The 14,611-nt window shown below is 35.9% G+C and overlaps 1 protein-coding gene across 1 annotated transcript in view; it reads right to left on the minus strand.

The window, feature by feature from the left end:
- Positions 1 to 14,241, minus strand: part of per2 (period circadian clock 2) — a 41,293-nt gene extending 27,052 nt beyond the window's left edge. Inside the window, 2 exon segments of the mRNA XM_051126626.1 lie at positions 3,821 to 4,300; positions 14,056 to 14,241. Of these exon segments, the coding sequence (XP_050982583.1) occupies positions 3,821 to 4,206 (386 nt within the window). The 5' untranslated portion in view covers positions 4,207 to 4,300; positions 14,056 to 14,241.
- Positions 14,242 to 14,611: the final 370 nt, after the last annotated feature.

The following is a 14,611-nucleotide window of genomic DNA, read 5'->3' on the forward strand; positions in this document are numbered from 1 at the left end:
GATGATGTTCGATGATTTGAACGGCAGCTTAAATGGCAACTCTAGTAGTGCCAGAGTTATAAATCAGTCTATAAAAGTTTTCAGATTTCTAGGTCAATTTATAAATGATAATAATAACAATGATTATTATTATTACTTTAAGTATCCTACCAGATCACATGGCTGGTTTTAGCAGGGTGCTAATACTTTTAATCAAAATTTATATTGTGATATTAAAAGTATTATTTTAATACTCACACCCCTATTCATTTATTTGTTCATTTGTTTGTTTATTCATTATGTCTGATTCATTTCTTGAACAGAATAAGCACTTTAAAACAGCCTTCATATTTGGGTATCGTAGTAATGATTCTTCACTCTGTCCTGAGAGACCTTACAACATTCTGACGTATTACATGGCCTTAAAGAAAACAAAATTCTGTCATTTTGGCTCATGAAGAGGAAATAACTAATAGTTCAGTCTTCAGTCATAGTTACACTTTTAGCCAAAAAGAAATTAAAGACTGATGCAGTAATGTCATGTGAAATACTGGAAAATTCACCAACCACAGTCTCTTATCTACATGTTTAAACACAGCTTAAGTACAGAAGTTTTAAATATTAGTTCATGGATTTAATGTAATGCTGTCAACCTCACAATATTTTCTGTAGTCAATGTCAGGCTTTTGTAAAATAAAAAAAAAAAAAAAAAAAAAAAATAAAAAAAATAAAATAAAATAAAATAAAATAAAATAAAATAAAATAAAATAAAATAAAATAAAATAAGAAATATATCCTAAAAATAAAATTAAATAAATACAAGTTAAATAAAAGAAAACTACAAATAAATTAAAAAATAAAATAAAATGAGCTAGATATGGACATGAAAAATATATGCCATACTTCAATGAAGCAGATATAACTCTTGTTGACTTTATTTCATGTCTGTTTGAGCACAAATATTTAAATGACCAAATGAATCCTGAAAAATAAACATAACGCATGTGTACGCGTTAATGAGCTATCTGAACTACTTTTCACCATGGTAGCATCAAGTGTTTGTAGTGCCATTTCCACTATCTGGAATGTCTGCTATGGCAACCACAATCATCACGCTTCTATTTTTACATCTCTTGAAAGTCTTTAAAAGGGAAGCATCCTGTTAATGGAGGACTGGAGATGGATACAGAGGAAAGTGGCAATTGCTGCCGACAGGTTTTGTATGAGTCAGCAATCAACGCACTTTGCCTACAACATGTGGCACAACAGTTGACAGAATCACACTCAAACTTTCAACTTCTTAAGCATATATTATGCTTTGCATTTAAATTTACAATTTCTGCACCATAAGCATGGTCACAGTGCACAACTAGTTAATAGTGAGAATTGGTTGCTAAACTAAAGTGTTACAGTGTCAATAAACTGATTCTCCACATTTACTCTCTTTCAGCGTTTCTTCACACCATTACTTCAATAAACTGTAAATTATTGTCCACAGTATGAAGCTGAAAGTGCACATAGATGACACTATCACATGGAGGTCATGTTAGATCAATTATGGCAAAAGAAGTTTTTATTTACTATAATTTTAGAGATTGCACAATATTGATTAAATGGGGCGCAAATGAGGATTCAATTTTTCAAATTGAGGAAGACAATTTTGTGTTACACAGCATAACATTAGCAGCCAAATAGTTGCTCAATGCAAACTAAACTCTTTTAAATATTAGTTTTGACAGTCATACACATGCCAATGCGGCTGCTGTACTTTCCGCTGCATTTAACACATCTATCATGCATTCCTGAAAATCAGTGCAGATTTTATATAATATAAAGAAAATCTGCAGATCCGGTTTTGGTCTTGCAACTGAAGAATTCGAATACACACAAACAACTCATCAAATGTCACTCCATGTCTTTGTTGCAGAGACCTTACAATAACCTCAGAAAAAAAGTAGGTGAGAACAGAGACTAGAAATGACGTCAGAGTTTCTCAGGAGACAAAAACGTGATGAAAGGGTATACAAATGTTATGGTTTACTGTCTGTTGCCAAACCAAAACTCTTCCAGAGGGCTTCATTGTGCCTGCATGCAACCTTTTGGCAAAGAGCAGCTAGATGACTAAGTCAATAATATAGTCTCCAAGGTGATTAATCTAGAAACTGTGCATTCCAAATTAAGCTTGTCACCTACAGTAAATAAATCTTTAACGATGTTAAATATTGTTAAAAGTTGCATGTAGTCTGTCAATTAACTGCATACAAATTAAAGCAATAAAACATAATGAACATAATGCTGATGCAGTTAGACATGTCATTCTGCAGGATGTGTGAAGTTAAAGATATTTTAACTGTCCACCATCAGGTTAAAAAGAAAAAAAAAAGCCATCACCCAAATTGTGTCATTCGCATAGCCATGCATGAATCTGCATCTTCAAACTGACTTTGTATGTAATCTACTCAAATATTCCTATTGTAATCTACTGAAATATTTGCTCTAGATAACTTGCGGGATGTTTTGAGAGTCATTTATGTGCATAAAAACATTGCATAATGCTCTCCTGCATTTTCTGATATGTCAGCTCTTTGCTGATTGGCTTGCGCAACAACGCATCATGCAAATTTTTTCTCTCAAGATGAAATTTTTCAACTTGCGAGGAAGACATGATTGAGGCATATACTGCACATTTGTGCCAAATGCATCACCCAATTTGCATCACCATTTGCATCTTTGCATTGATTTTGTACGTAATCAACTCAAATATTTACATCGCGTTATTGCTCTAGATTGCTCGCGGGATGTTTTTCGTGTCACTTGCGTGAATAAAAACATTGCGTAATGCTCTCTTCCATTTTCTGAAACAAACAGACGTGTCAGTAAGGTCTTCGCTGACTGGCTTACGCAACAGCGCGTCATGTGAATCTGCTCAAGTTGAAATTTTTCTATTTGTGTGTAAGACACGAATGAGGCATATATCATACATTGGCAGCAACTGCATCACCCAATTTATGTCTTTTTCTTTGCCCGGTGCGAATTTGTGTCTATTCGGATCGGTGCATTGACTTTGTCAGAGAGCAGGCGGTTCAAATGCATTCATAGAGCGTCTACACTATGATAGCAACCTGGTCAAATCTGGCAAATCTCTGGAAGTGGTCAAAAGTGGGCAAGCTCAAAAGTTTTAGACCCATTTACACCTGTATTTAACAACCATTTGTAATCGGATTTGCAAATATTACATCTTAAAACCAGACAAACTGGTCTCAATCTGCTCTCTAGCGCCCAAGCTCATGAATCAGTATATTGTTTATATAAATCCTGGCACTGGTACCCCCAGTACCCTGGCTCACTACACGTTGGGACAGTCATTACTCAATTTCCAACAACATGACTATGTACAATGTCAACGTACAACATTGTAAAATGTTCAGGTTCAGGTTCAAAAATATGGTTTGTCTTTTCAAATCTTCTATCACATATAATTATATTAATCAAGTTGGCTCATGCATTTTATGTTTCACTATTCAGAAATGTGACGTAATTTCCGGTAAGGGAGCATAGTGAGCATAGTGGTTTTTGCAGTGTATTGTGGGATTTTTTTTTAGGAAGCAAAAGTTCCACTGGAAGGATTTTGTGGTTGAGAATTTAGACCCTAACTACTAAATTAGGGAGCAGATTGAGATGCACCCAGGGGTCCCAAAACAATTTGGACACCTGAGTACTTACTAAATAATATGATGACATTACATTTACCAAAAGAAGTTTGTTAAGTGTAAGTGATAAACTAAAGCATCTACATGAATTGGGGCCATGGCATGTCTCAAACAGAATAGAACTAAATTACCTTTTGTTACTCCCCGATGACTCTAACAGTGCCGAGTCCTTGCTTCGGCTATTGGAGCTCCCGGAAGACTCATTGCCATGAGACTCATTTCCATGGGAGTCATTACCGTGGGACTCATTGCCATGGGACTCCGTTCCACTCCCGCTGGACCCGCTACTCTTCATCTCCACATCCTCATGGAGAGAACGTGCCAACTTCCGGTTGTTGTGGGGCGAGGCAGGTGGGTCTTGGCTACTGTCGCTACCTTCAGACGCCAGGCCGAGTTCGGCCCCCTCCGCGTAACTGCCCATGCGATGCAGCGTTGACATCGAACTGCATCCGGCTCCTTCGACCTGCCCCTCCAGGGAGGAGAACAGGTACGGTTTGGATTCCGAGTCCTCAGACATAGAACCGGATTTGAAGATGTAAAGCAAGGAGCCAGCAGATCACCCCATCTTCATGGTGGGGCGTACAGCAGGAATGAGGACGACACTCGGATTTCTACGGGAATAAACAGAGACAGAAAATGAGTCATTTACAATGCAAAAATCAAAGTCTTGTTTCCAGTGCAGAAACCAGGGCGAGATAGGACAGAGCTAATCTGAATGCAATCACTCCACAGGAGATAAAATCATACTTTCAGTTACACGCTCTTCTTCTAAAAGTTGAAAAAGTCAAACTCACATCAAAGTGATGCACGCACAACCCTGTCTGATCCACTACTGTGTTAAAATCTATAGACAGGTCAAGCCTCTGTCTGGTCCTGTAGAGCCTAAACTGAGTCTTCAAAGGTGGGCGTCCCTGCCATCACCTCGGTCGTGTCTGTACAGTGTCCTTTAGCTAAACAGATGTGGCATTTCGGCCTGTAAACATTGCCTCCTTCAAAGGATTAATCCCAGCAAGTGCACATGAAAGATGCTAGACAGCTGTCTGGACCAACAACAGGTCCTGACTGGTTTTCATCCCTTCATGTTGCCATTAAAATGGCAGGGGGAAAAAATAAACTCTTATCCCTAGGCTCTAAAGAAATAAATAGTCGTCTAACCAGGGCCAAGTTTCCTGGTCCTAGTAAGGAACTGAGATTAAGGAAGGACACCTTCAGGTTCCTGATTCGTGACTTACCACTCTTTTACAGGATTGGAGGATTGACAGTAGAGTAGAGCACGTTAGTGGATTACCAGTGTGACCAAGACCTGACTAGATTTACTATGCATGGCTTGTACATTGTGTTATTACATACATACAGTACTACTAGAACACTGGTGTGAACTTGCATCAAATTATTTCACTAAAAATGAATTTGCATCATTCATTTGCTAAAAATGACCCTGTGACAAGTTGATTAAAACTCACTGGAAAACGGCTCAGAAAAAAATATCAATTTATTTCTAAAAAGGCATAGCAACATGTTTTTATTTGCCAATTCCACTTTTATATTTTGCGATTTATGCAATACAATTCATACAGTTCTTAAAACTTGCGTATCTAAAAACATTTTTGGGAAAAAGCCCCAAAATAAAACATTTAATAAAATAAAATCATAATACGTTTCTTTTTTCTTTTCTTTTTTTTTTTTTTTTTTTTTTTTAAAGAAGTCTCTTCTGCTCACCAAGACTGCATTTATTTAATTAAAAAATACAGAAAAAAAGTAAAATAAATAAATAAGCAAAAAAATGTTTTAACAATTTAAAATTTGAATAAAGAACTGCATTTATTTAAAACATACACACGTAACAATATACACTACCATTTAAAGGTTTGGGTTGGTACAAAAATATTAAGCATCACAACTTTTCCACCACTGATATTAAATCAGCATATTAGAATGATTTCTGAAAAATCATGTGACCCTAAAGACTTGAGTAATGATGCTGAAATTTCAGCTTTGAATCTCAGGAATAAATCCATTTTAAAGTATATTAAGATAGAACTTCATTATTTTTAATTGTAATAATATTTCACAAAATTACAGTTTTTACTGCATTTTTGACCAAATAAACGCAGCTTTAATGAGAAACTAAAATATTTTTTTATAAAATCAATAGCAATGCACATTTTGGAATAATACAGTTAAATATCTTGACTCTAAAGAGACAAGTGACATAAGCGTCTGCCCCCTAATTACAACTTTTCTTGTCCTTGACTTGTTGGAGACACGTTTCTTTGTCATTCTCACGTGTAAATAAAGCAGTCCTGCCCACCGTATTGAAATTCAGGAAAACTATTGCCTTTATATAATCCACACTATACTACCATTATGCCAACCCTACCTGGTATGTACGTCAATGGTTTATGACTTGGTGCCCTACCCAACTCACACCTGTTTGATTTATTAGCACTGTGAGATGTTAATATGTCTGGCTGAGTGCCTACTGTAACCCAGTAACCTACAGGGCGATGACACGGCGCCGTGGCTAACCTTTGGATTTCCAGTTATACAGTAACTCACTGGTCAGGCAGTATGACACTGTTAAACCAAACAGAAAATTAAATAAAGAGACTGTATCAGCTATTAAGCTGCATATTTGACGCAAGTCAAATAAGCTTATGTAAACCCCGGCACGTGAAAACGTGGCTTTCAGAATTTTAGAGTGAATCTTTAACTATAACCTTTTAACCTAGTATAAATGACTTCTTTAAAGTCATATAAATCAGGTGATCTAGAGATGTGACCTTCAAATGACACATTATTAGCCATTAATGTGAACTTTATTTAACCCCTAAAGGCGTCTTCCTGTGATATACGTTGCCTGGGGGGCATGAAGAAGAACACTGCATTTTAATATCATTACAGCTGACAGACCTATATTGATATCTCTTTCTAATACAATCATAGGTACTGCTGAGAACAGCACATTGGCTAACACATGATCTGCGGTGGCTGGTAAAAACTAAACGGAACATATCATTTGCAACACAATTTGGAAGCACATCAAAGCAAATGTAACATTTTACAGCCAGACTACTTTGCCTTATAATAATGCGTGTAACTATTACATGATGAGACTAACTTTACAAGGTCCTTGCTATCTTCTTATTAGCATTTAAGTATAAAAACATGCTGTTAATAATAATAAAAAAAAAAAACTTTTTGCAATGTCAATTATATATACACATCACAACTATACCATTCTGTACTGTTGCATTGTTAAAAAGCACAAAGACATTATACAATGCAACTCAAAGCAATAAAGCCAACCGTATTCAAAATCCTCACTTTACAAGGCAAATTTATGTACCTCCTGGGCCTCTTAAGCAAACTTTGCCTGCCAAAAATATCAGGTCCAAGTCCACTGCCAGCACTGTTTAACAAGTCTATACTCACAATCTCCCTGCCAATTCAGCATTTTATTTTCAGGTCACTGAAAGACCAACTACTGCTACTCCATAGTAGACTCGCCGAATTCGGCTGTGTTTGACTACAGCATATAAAAAAACAGAAGTCAAGAAAGATAAATGGAACAAGAACAAGCTTTTCATAAGTTGAATAAATCTAATTATATAGGCCTGCAGCAAAATAGTTTATTGCAAAGACACCTGATCATCAGTATCTTTCATTGCATTCCAAAACGACTTAAAACGCAAACTTTTAATAACCAATATTGTAATGTTAGCTAAGTAAAAAAACCCTAAACCTAATGATATAATAAAACATGAACCACATAACCACCTTGCAGGCAGTTTTATAACTCAGTATCAAGTTAGAAACATTTATGTAACTGATTGTGCAGCAATGGCACATGGACTACAACATGATTTATATAAGGACTTACATAGTTTACATAGAGCATTGAATGCAAATAGTTCACATTCCTCAAATGCTTACATTTTAAAACATTTAGAACTAATTTATATTTTTCTGTGGTGCACATACTTCTCAGACAAGAAGACCAGAACATTTCTCGGATGCACTTCAGTAATTGCATTTGGCATCAAAAGCAAAAGTATATAACATGTAATTCAATGTAAGCGTCTGCCCCCTAATTACAATGTAAGTTTAAGGTCAGGGTTTAAAGTTATAAGGTAAAGTATAAGGTACTGTAAACAACTGCACACCAATGTGATTTTTCATGAACAATACCAGGAGGCAAAAACAAATGAACACACAAAGAACCCTAAATGGTGATGTCAGTTGTAGTTGGAAAATGTTTTGACTCAACCCCCCGTACCATTGATATTAGACATTGAGTGCACCAGTCCTGAAAAAGATTAGACACAGAGATTGATGTCTGTGTTCCATGATGTCATGGCGCGAATCCTGTGCCATCAGGTCATGGCTTAGAAATACACTATTTGAGAGTAGCATGTGACAGGAAAACTGGTCCTAGGCTGTAGCTGTACTATGCAATCTGCTGACACACATTTGTGTGTTTAGACCATGTTGAGAACATCTGATAACCTTTACAGATTCATGAACTTACAGAACCACAATATACAGCCTAGTTTCATATACTGTTAGTTTGAGTATCAGCAGAGCTTTCCATTTGTTTAAAAACAGGTTGAAGAGTGAAAACGAACCCATATTCAGTACTCAGGACAGTTGATGTAAAATTCACTGGTCCAGACTGAATGTTCATCATTTGCACATTTAGGTGATTTAAAATAATTTTTTTACCAAAAAACAACAACAACAAAAAAAACCACTCAATTTGTCAACCAGATAACAAATACCAAATTTAGTTTTCTTCTCATCTTCTCGTGCTTGAACAGACAAATTTTAGTCAGTTTAATAGTTTTTACTGTGGTATCAAAATCTGATTCAAGAATTGTGAAAATTCTACACTTCTGTGTTGCATCAACCTTAATTATTAGGGATGCACGATATTGGATTTTATCCGACATGCAGATATGTTTCAACTAATTTTGGCCGATAGCCGATGCCGTTACCGTTGTATTTCCTTTTGTTTCTCAGTCGCTGCATTTTTTTTTTCAGAAAGATGCAGTGGTAACCTTAACATTTTATTTTAAGATTTAACATTTGTAGATGGTCTAAAGCAAAACAGTTGTAAAAATTCTGAAAATCTTTTAGAGCTCATAATGTTTAAATACTACACATTAATGAATAATCATATATATTAAAATGTTTAATTTTCAAGTGTTTGTGATTTTTTTTATTAATGTATAATCTATAGATTCTGACCTCTAATCATCATTCAGGCAAAATTTGCTTTAAGAGCGAGCCACACTGCTGACATGATCTAATCGCTAGCACACCCTGAGCAAATGTAAGTTATTCCTTTTATCAGCAAGACGTATGTGACCCTGGACCACAAAACCAGTCATAAGGTTCAATTTTTCGATTCATGATCTGAAAGTTGAATAAATAGTCTTTCCACTGATGTATGGTTTGTTAGTATAGAACAATATTTGGCAGAGATACAACTATTTCAATATATGGAATCTGAGGGTGCAAAAAAAAATAAATAAAAAATAAATAAAAATATTGAGAAAATTGCCTTTAAAGTGGTCCAAATTAAGTTCATAAAAATGCATGTTACTAATCAAAAATTTAGTTTTGATATATTTACAGTAGGAATATTACAAAATATCATCATGGAACATGATCTTTACTTAATTTCCTAATGATTCATAAAAGAAAAATCAATAATTTTGACCCATACAATGTTTTTTGGCTATTGCTACAAATGTACCCCAGTGATTTAAGACTGATTTTGGTCCAGGGTCACATATCAGCATAATTTTTCGTATCGGGTCGATGCCGATATTTACATTTAAAGCCATTTTTGGCCAATTCCGATACTGGTCCGATGCAAAGTTACATGCGTCAAACAATGAAAAAAGAAACTTTTGTTGTAACTATTAACAAATATGTACAAATTACTATTTGTCATTTTTTGAGAATTTGAATGAATGAATGAATGAATGAATGAGAGTATAGGTGTGTGTGTAGAGATGGCCTGAATAGGCCAGCAGAAAAAAACTTTAGTGTTGAGAAATTTCTGTTATTAACTACATGATTTTGACCTATTTCAGTCAATGGAAACTTCCATGAATGTTCCATTGTCGTTCTAAAGTTTACTTTCGAAAGCAGAAAACAAGCATACTTGTCATTGAAAAACTACCTGCTCGCAGCCTTATTAACATTCAACAAGTTACAATGTGACTCACTAATTGATGCAATGATGTAGTTGCTTGAGTGTCATCTAGCCTTATATAATACTAACGTCTTTGTGGTAGTCATGTTCCAAAGTGTCCTCATAAACAGCTGTTTGGTAACAATGCAGGGAGCAGACAGCCAGCTAACCAAATCTTTCCAAGAACACACGTGTGATTGGGGTTACACAAGGGCAGGTGTGGAGACCTCCAGATTAGATTGTGTAAGTGTCTCATCCTTCTGCTAAACCTAAATTCGGCATGTTTTCTTTATGCATAATCGCAATGCAGAGAGGAGCATTTGAGACCTCTCAAGCTTCTATAAGAAGCACGCTTTAAAAAGACAATTCAGACTGAATACGGTGAAGCTTCTGGTATCTCCAAATCAAGATGTGCGTGCAAAGAGAACAAATGGCAAACATTTATCCTGGTATCTAACAGAACGCAACAAGCATATCCAGCCACAACTGGTTTTAACCAGACCTTTCTCCCTCTCCGCCTCAGAAAAAAGCACTTTATCAATCAATTACGTATTTACACTCCTACTCGTCCACCTACATTAGGTGCACGGATGAACACCAGAGAAGGTGAAAGTGGCAGGAACAGGTTAGCAGCTGGAAAATCCCTCAAGGGAAAATCACAACTGCGTTATCTCAAATCTCATACGTAGAGATTTCACTTCCTTTGTGTGGGTCTGACCCATTTTGGAAAGTTACACACTCATGAAATCAAAGGCATACAGAGAATGATATATGACAGTGCACTTTATGAGGTCCATGACTATATATGAGATTCTCTCTGCACTAGACAATTATGTAATGCAGTAAAACTACGTTTGCATGCCAAACACTTGTAAAAGTTGACAGTTTGCCACAAATGAAACTGCACTTACTTTCACTGCAATTATATTCACCACATGGAACCACTTAGAGATTTACAACTGTTTAAATAACCTAAAGTTGCACTGCAACCATAAGCGACATTCCTGCTCCATACAGAACACAATTACTTGTATTAGGCTTCAAATATGACAGCATTCTTTACATGTGCATGTTCACAATTAAAAAAAATAACACTATAAAATATCTGCAGCAAATCACTTACTGCAAAGTACAACTGATCTTTCAATGCACTCCAAAACGACTTAAATGAAAACAAAATTATGTTAACCCAGTAAAGATAAACAACAAAAAAAGAAAAACTAATGATATAAAACACAAACCACATTGCAGGCTGTTTTATAACTTATAACTTAACACACAAAAAATTAATTCATTTAAAGAAAAAAAAAAATCAATGTAGAAAAAAGAAAAAAAAAAACTTGCAATAAGTATATATATAGCTTTAAAAGTATATATATAGCTTTGAACATGATCACATCCATGATCCACATTCCATCACTGCCCTGTTTCTCGTCTACCACTCAACAGACTGAAGTTTAAACTTGGAAAGATAATATCTTGCTTTGGCTTGACGAACTATGCGTGTGGCATTCAGCCAGCAACAGTCCGTAAATACATAAAAATGCACCCGAGGACAGTCTTTGTGCGTCACCACTTCCTTCCCTCCTACTGCCTCTGCCGCTGCAGCCAATCCCATTTCAACGGCCAACGCTTTTAGCCTATCTTGTTGAGTGAGTATTGATATCAGACACCTCACCAAAAACTGCTCACCCACACTATCTCTATTACAGCCTGAGTACAAAGTTCAACAATGAGACATTTGGCACTACAGCATGTATCTGAAACAGCTTTGTTTGAAGAAAGCCATTGTTTCCACTCACACTTACATAGATAAAGCCGGCATTTTATAGAATCAATGACAGCTGCTATCTACACATTTACCCTTAATAGTAAATGCTAAAGTGGAATCTCTATCTTATCTAGTATTAGCAGCTGAGATTACTTGTATGCCCAACTACTGTTAGGAGCAAATGATGGTCAGTTCCTGATTACGTCAGTGCTGCATGCTACCCATTATTCCAGCATGTCTATGTACAAAAATAGATCTAGCAATTACACATCTCTAGTTTCTCATTTGGATCAAGCTGTGCAACATTCACTGTCATGGGCAAGAAAATAGATTAAACACAAGGCAGAACAGCAAGAAAATTGATAATCTACTTCCAATTTAAAAAATGCAGCATCTGGGAAATCAAAGCAGATGTTGAATGAAAACAGAAATTTTGGGAAATGACTGCAAACAAAGTATGAATCAGCTTCCAGAAAAAGACAAGGGAAACAAATATGCTGAAAAAGAGACACCTCAGCTGGCTAACTTTTTATTTAATCACAAAATGTACCAATATTATTGCCCAGCTCTTTACATAAAGTTGCTGACACTAGTTTAATTGCATAGGCCTATATATACTATATATATGTTCAGCTCTTCTTTCAGTTTAGAAATTTTACATTTTAATCTGCTTAACGTGACAAACATGAGCATATTGAGATGATATGAACATGAACATCATGATTTTCTGTTAAGCTCTTTCGAAATATATTGTGAAAAGTGCTATTAAAATACATTGTGACTCAACTAAACAGTTTATTTATTTCAATGCACATGCAAGTTTACGTGCTTGATACATTAGAGGCGGATTAAGGTATTTGGAGCACCTCTTGTAGGAGTAGGTCAGTTTTAATAGCCTCCCCACCTCTGCACATCTGACTTCAAGCCTGGCTACCCGGCATACGCCGCAACATAACTGGACAACTGCCAACTTCAGGCTATATTTACTCTTTTAAAATCAATTTAACAGCCAAGCACAGCCAGAAATAACAATTCAGTCAGCATTTACTGATTTTCATGTTGTACCAAAGTCGTATTTGCTTTTGTGGAACACAGAAGGAGATGTGAAGCAGAAGGATAGTTTCAGTCACCATTCACTTTCATTGTGTAATAAGAAAATTCAATGAAAGTGAATGGTGACTGTGATCATTCAGCCTAACATTTCCTAAAGAAATCAATATAGGTTTCCTGTATTCCTTAGTTAAAATGACCACATACTAGCAGTGATATTGATTTTAATTTTATGTGATTAGTAAAAAACCATATGCAATAAGTGCTTCATTGTCTCTAAATCTAAAACTGTGCATCAGAGGCATGTGTTCCAGCAAGACATTATCTAACATACATGACTTTACTCGTGACAATTATATATACAGCCTGCAATGACGTATAATGACCGCATCCAGACCCATACTGTAGATGAGGTTGAGATTCATTCATTTTTGCGAGGGACATGTGTGGCAAGCCATTTAAACATTTAGTCTTTTATTATCAGTATCTACTTTTATATCACTACAAGTTGTTTTTTTAAGTACTAGTAAGTAGAGTAACACTTACATTTTCCTACTTATTTGTACTGATACTTATTCACTAGAAACTATTATCTATTTCTTACATTAGCATACAAATATTTCTTAGTTACGTGAATGCCTACTAGCATACATTCCAGTTATACTATAACAAAGTGAATAATATTTATTTGTTAATTGCCAGAATTTAACCCTGCTGCTATTAAGAACATTTTTAAATAAGTTACTAACTGAATTCAAACTATTCATTCATAATGAATGAATAAATATGAGTAAATTTTAAAAAGTTATAAGTATTGCATTTATTACTAGACATGTAAAAATAAGTACTAGTAAAGGGGAAAACATACTAGTTTTAAGGAATAAATGTTAAAATGGCTTGCCATGACAATGAGGCTAGTAGGCTGGCACATAACTGAGTTCTTGCCTCATACTTCTAGCAAAATATATAACGACAGCTGTCTTAGCAAATAGGGTGCATTTAAATTTTAAAAGTTATATATATATATATTTTTTTTTTTCAGTTAAGAAAAACACGGAGAACAAAAAGATAGTGATATATAGGGCTTTACTCTGGAGCACTGACCGGAGATGACCTAATCGCTGACACAGTTATGCAACGTGAAAGTTAAAAACATTTAAAACACTTATCTTTGACATATTTTTGAGCGTATGATGTATTTGACATATGTGACCGTGCATCTATATTAACATCACTTTGTGTACACGACTTGTTTATGAAACACTGGTCACATTGCAGTCAATGGAAAGTGTTATACAACAGATCAACCGCCAGCTCTTTAAAACATAAATGTATCCTACCTGACAACTTAAACAACCTTCCTTTTCGTACAGGATGGACGTCTCAAAGCAGGTCCCCGTCCTGTCCTGCTAAAATTCCGGCTAAATAAAATATATTCCTAAAATTCCAGTCAAGCCGCAGCGTCACTTTGACACACTTCAGCTCCGAGAGCTCTCTCACACCGCTGCCCTGGATCTCCGGAGCTCGCAGCATGACCTGAATTCAAACACCTCCCACTGAGCGCTCCCATTGGTCAATCCCCGCTTATTCGCGTGAGGAAAATGCGGAAATACCAGAAGCGCGCTGTGATTGGCTGAAGGGACCGCCAGTCTCTTTACATAAGTATGTCATACGTCTCACGTGGACACCCATGGCCAGTGACGGCGTGCGCTGCGTATGGGCAAATCAGTAGTAAGAGAAAGCTGGTGAATGGGACGCTGACGAGGGAAAAGAGTGTGGTTGGTCCGGGGAAGCCGAGTACGCTGAACTGTTATACAAACGGTTATACAAGTGTGTGTACAGTCAATGTGGTCTCGCCCTGTATGCGCGAAACACGGCATGTGATGCTATTAGAAT

Source organism: Labeo rohita, chromosome 2 (assembly GCF_022985175.1).
Source record: "Labeo rohita strain BAU-BD-2019 chromosome 2, IGBB_LRoh.1.0, whole genome shotgun sequence".
NCBI classification, from domain to species: domain Eukaryota; kingdom Metazoa; phylum Chordata; class Actinopteri; order Cypriniformes; family Cyprinidae; genus Labeo; species Labeo rohita.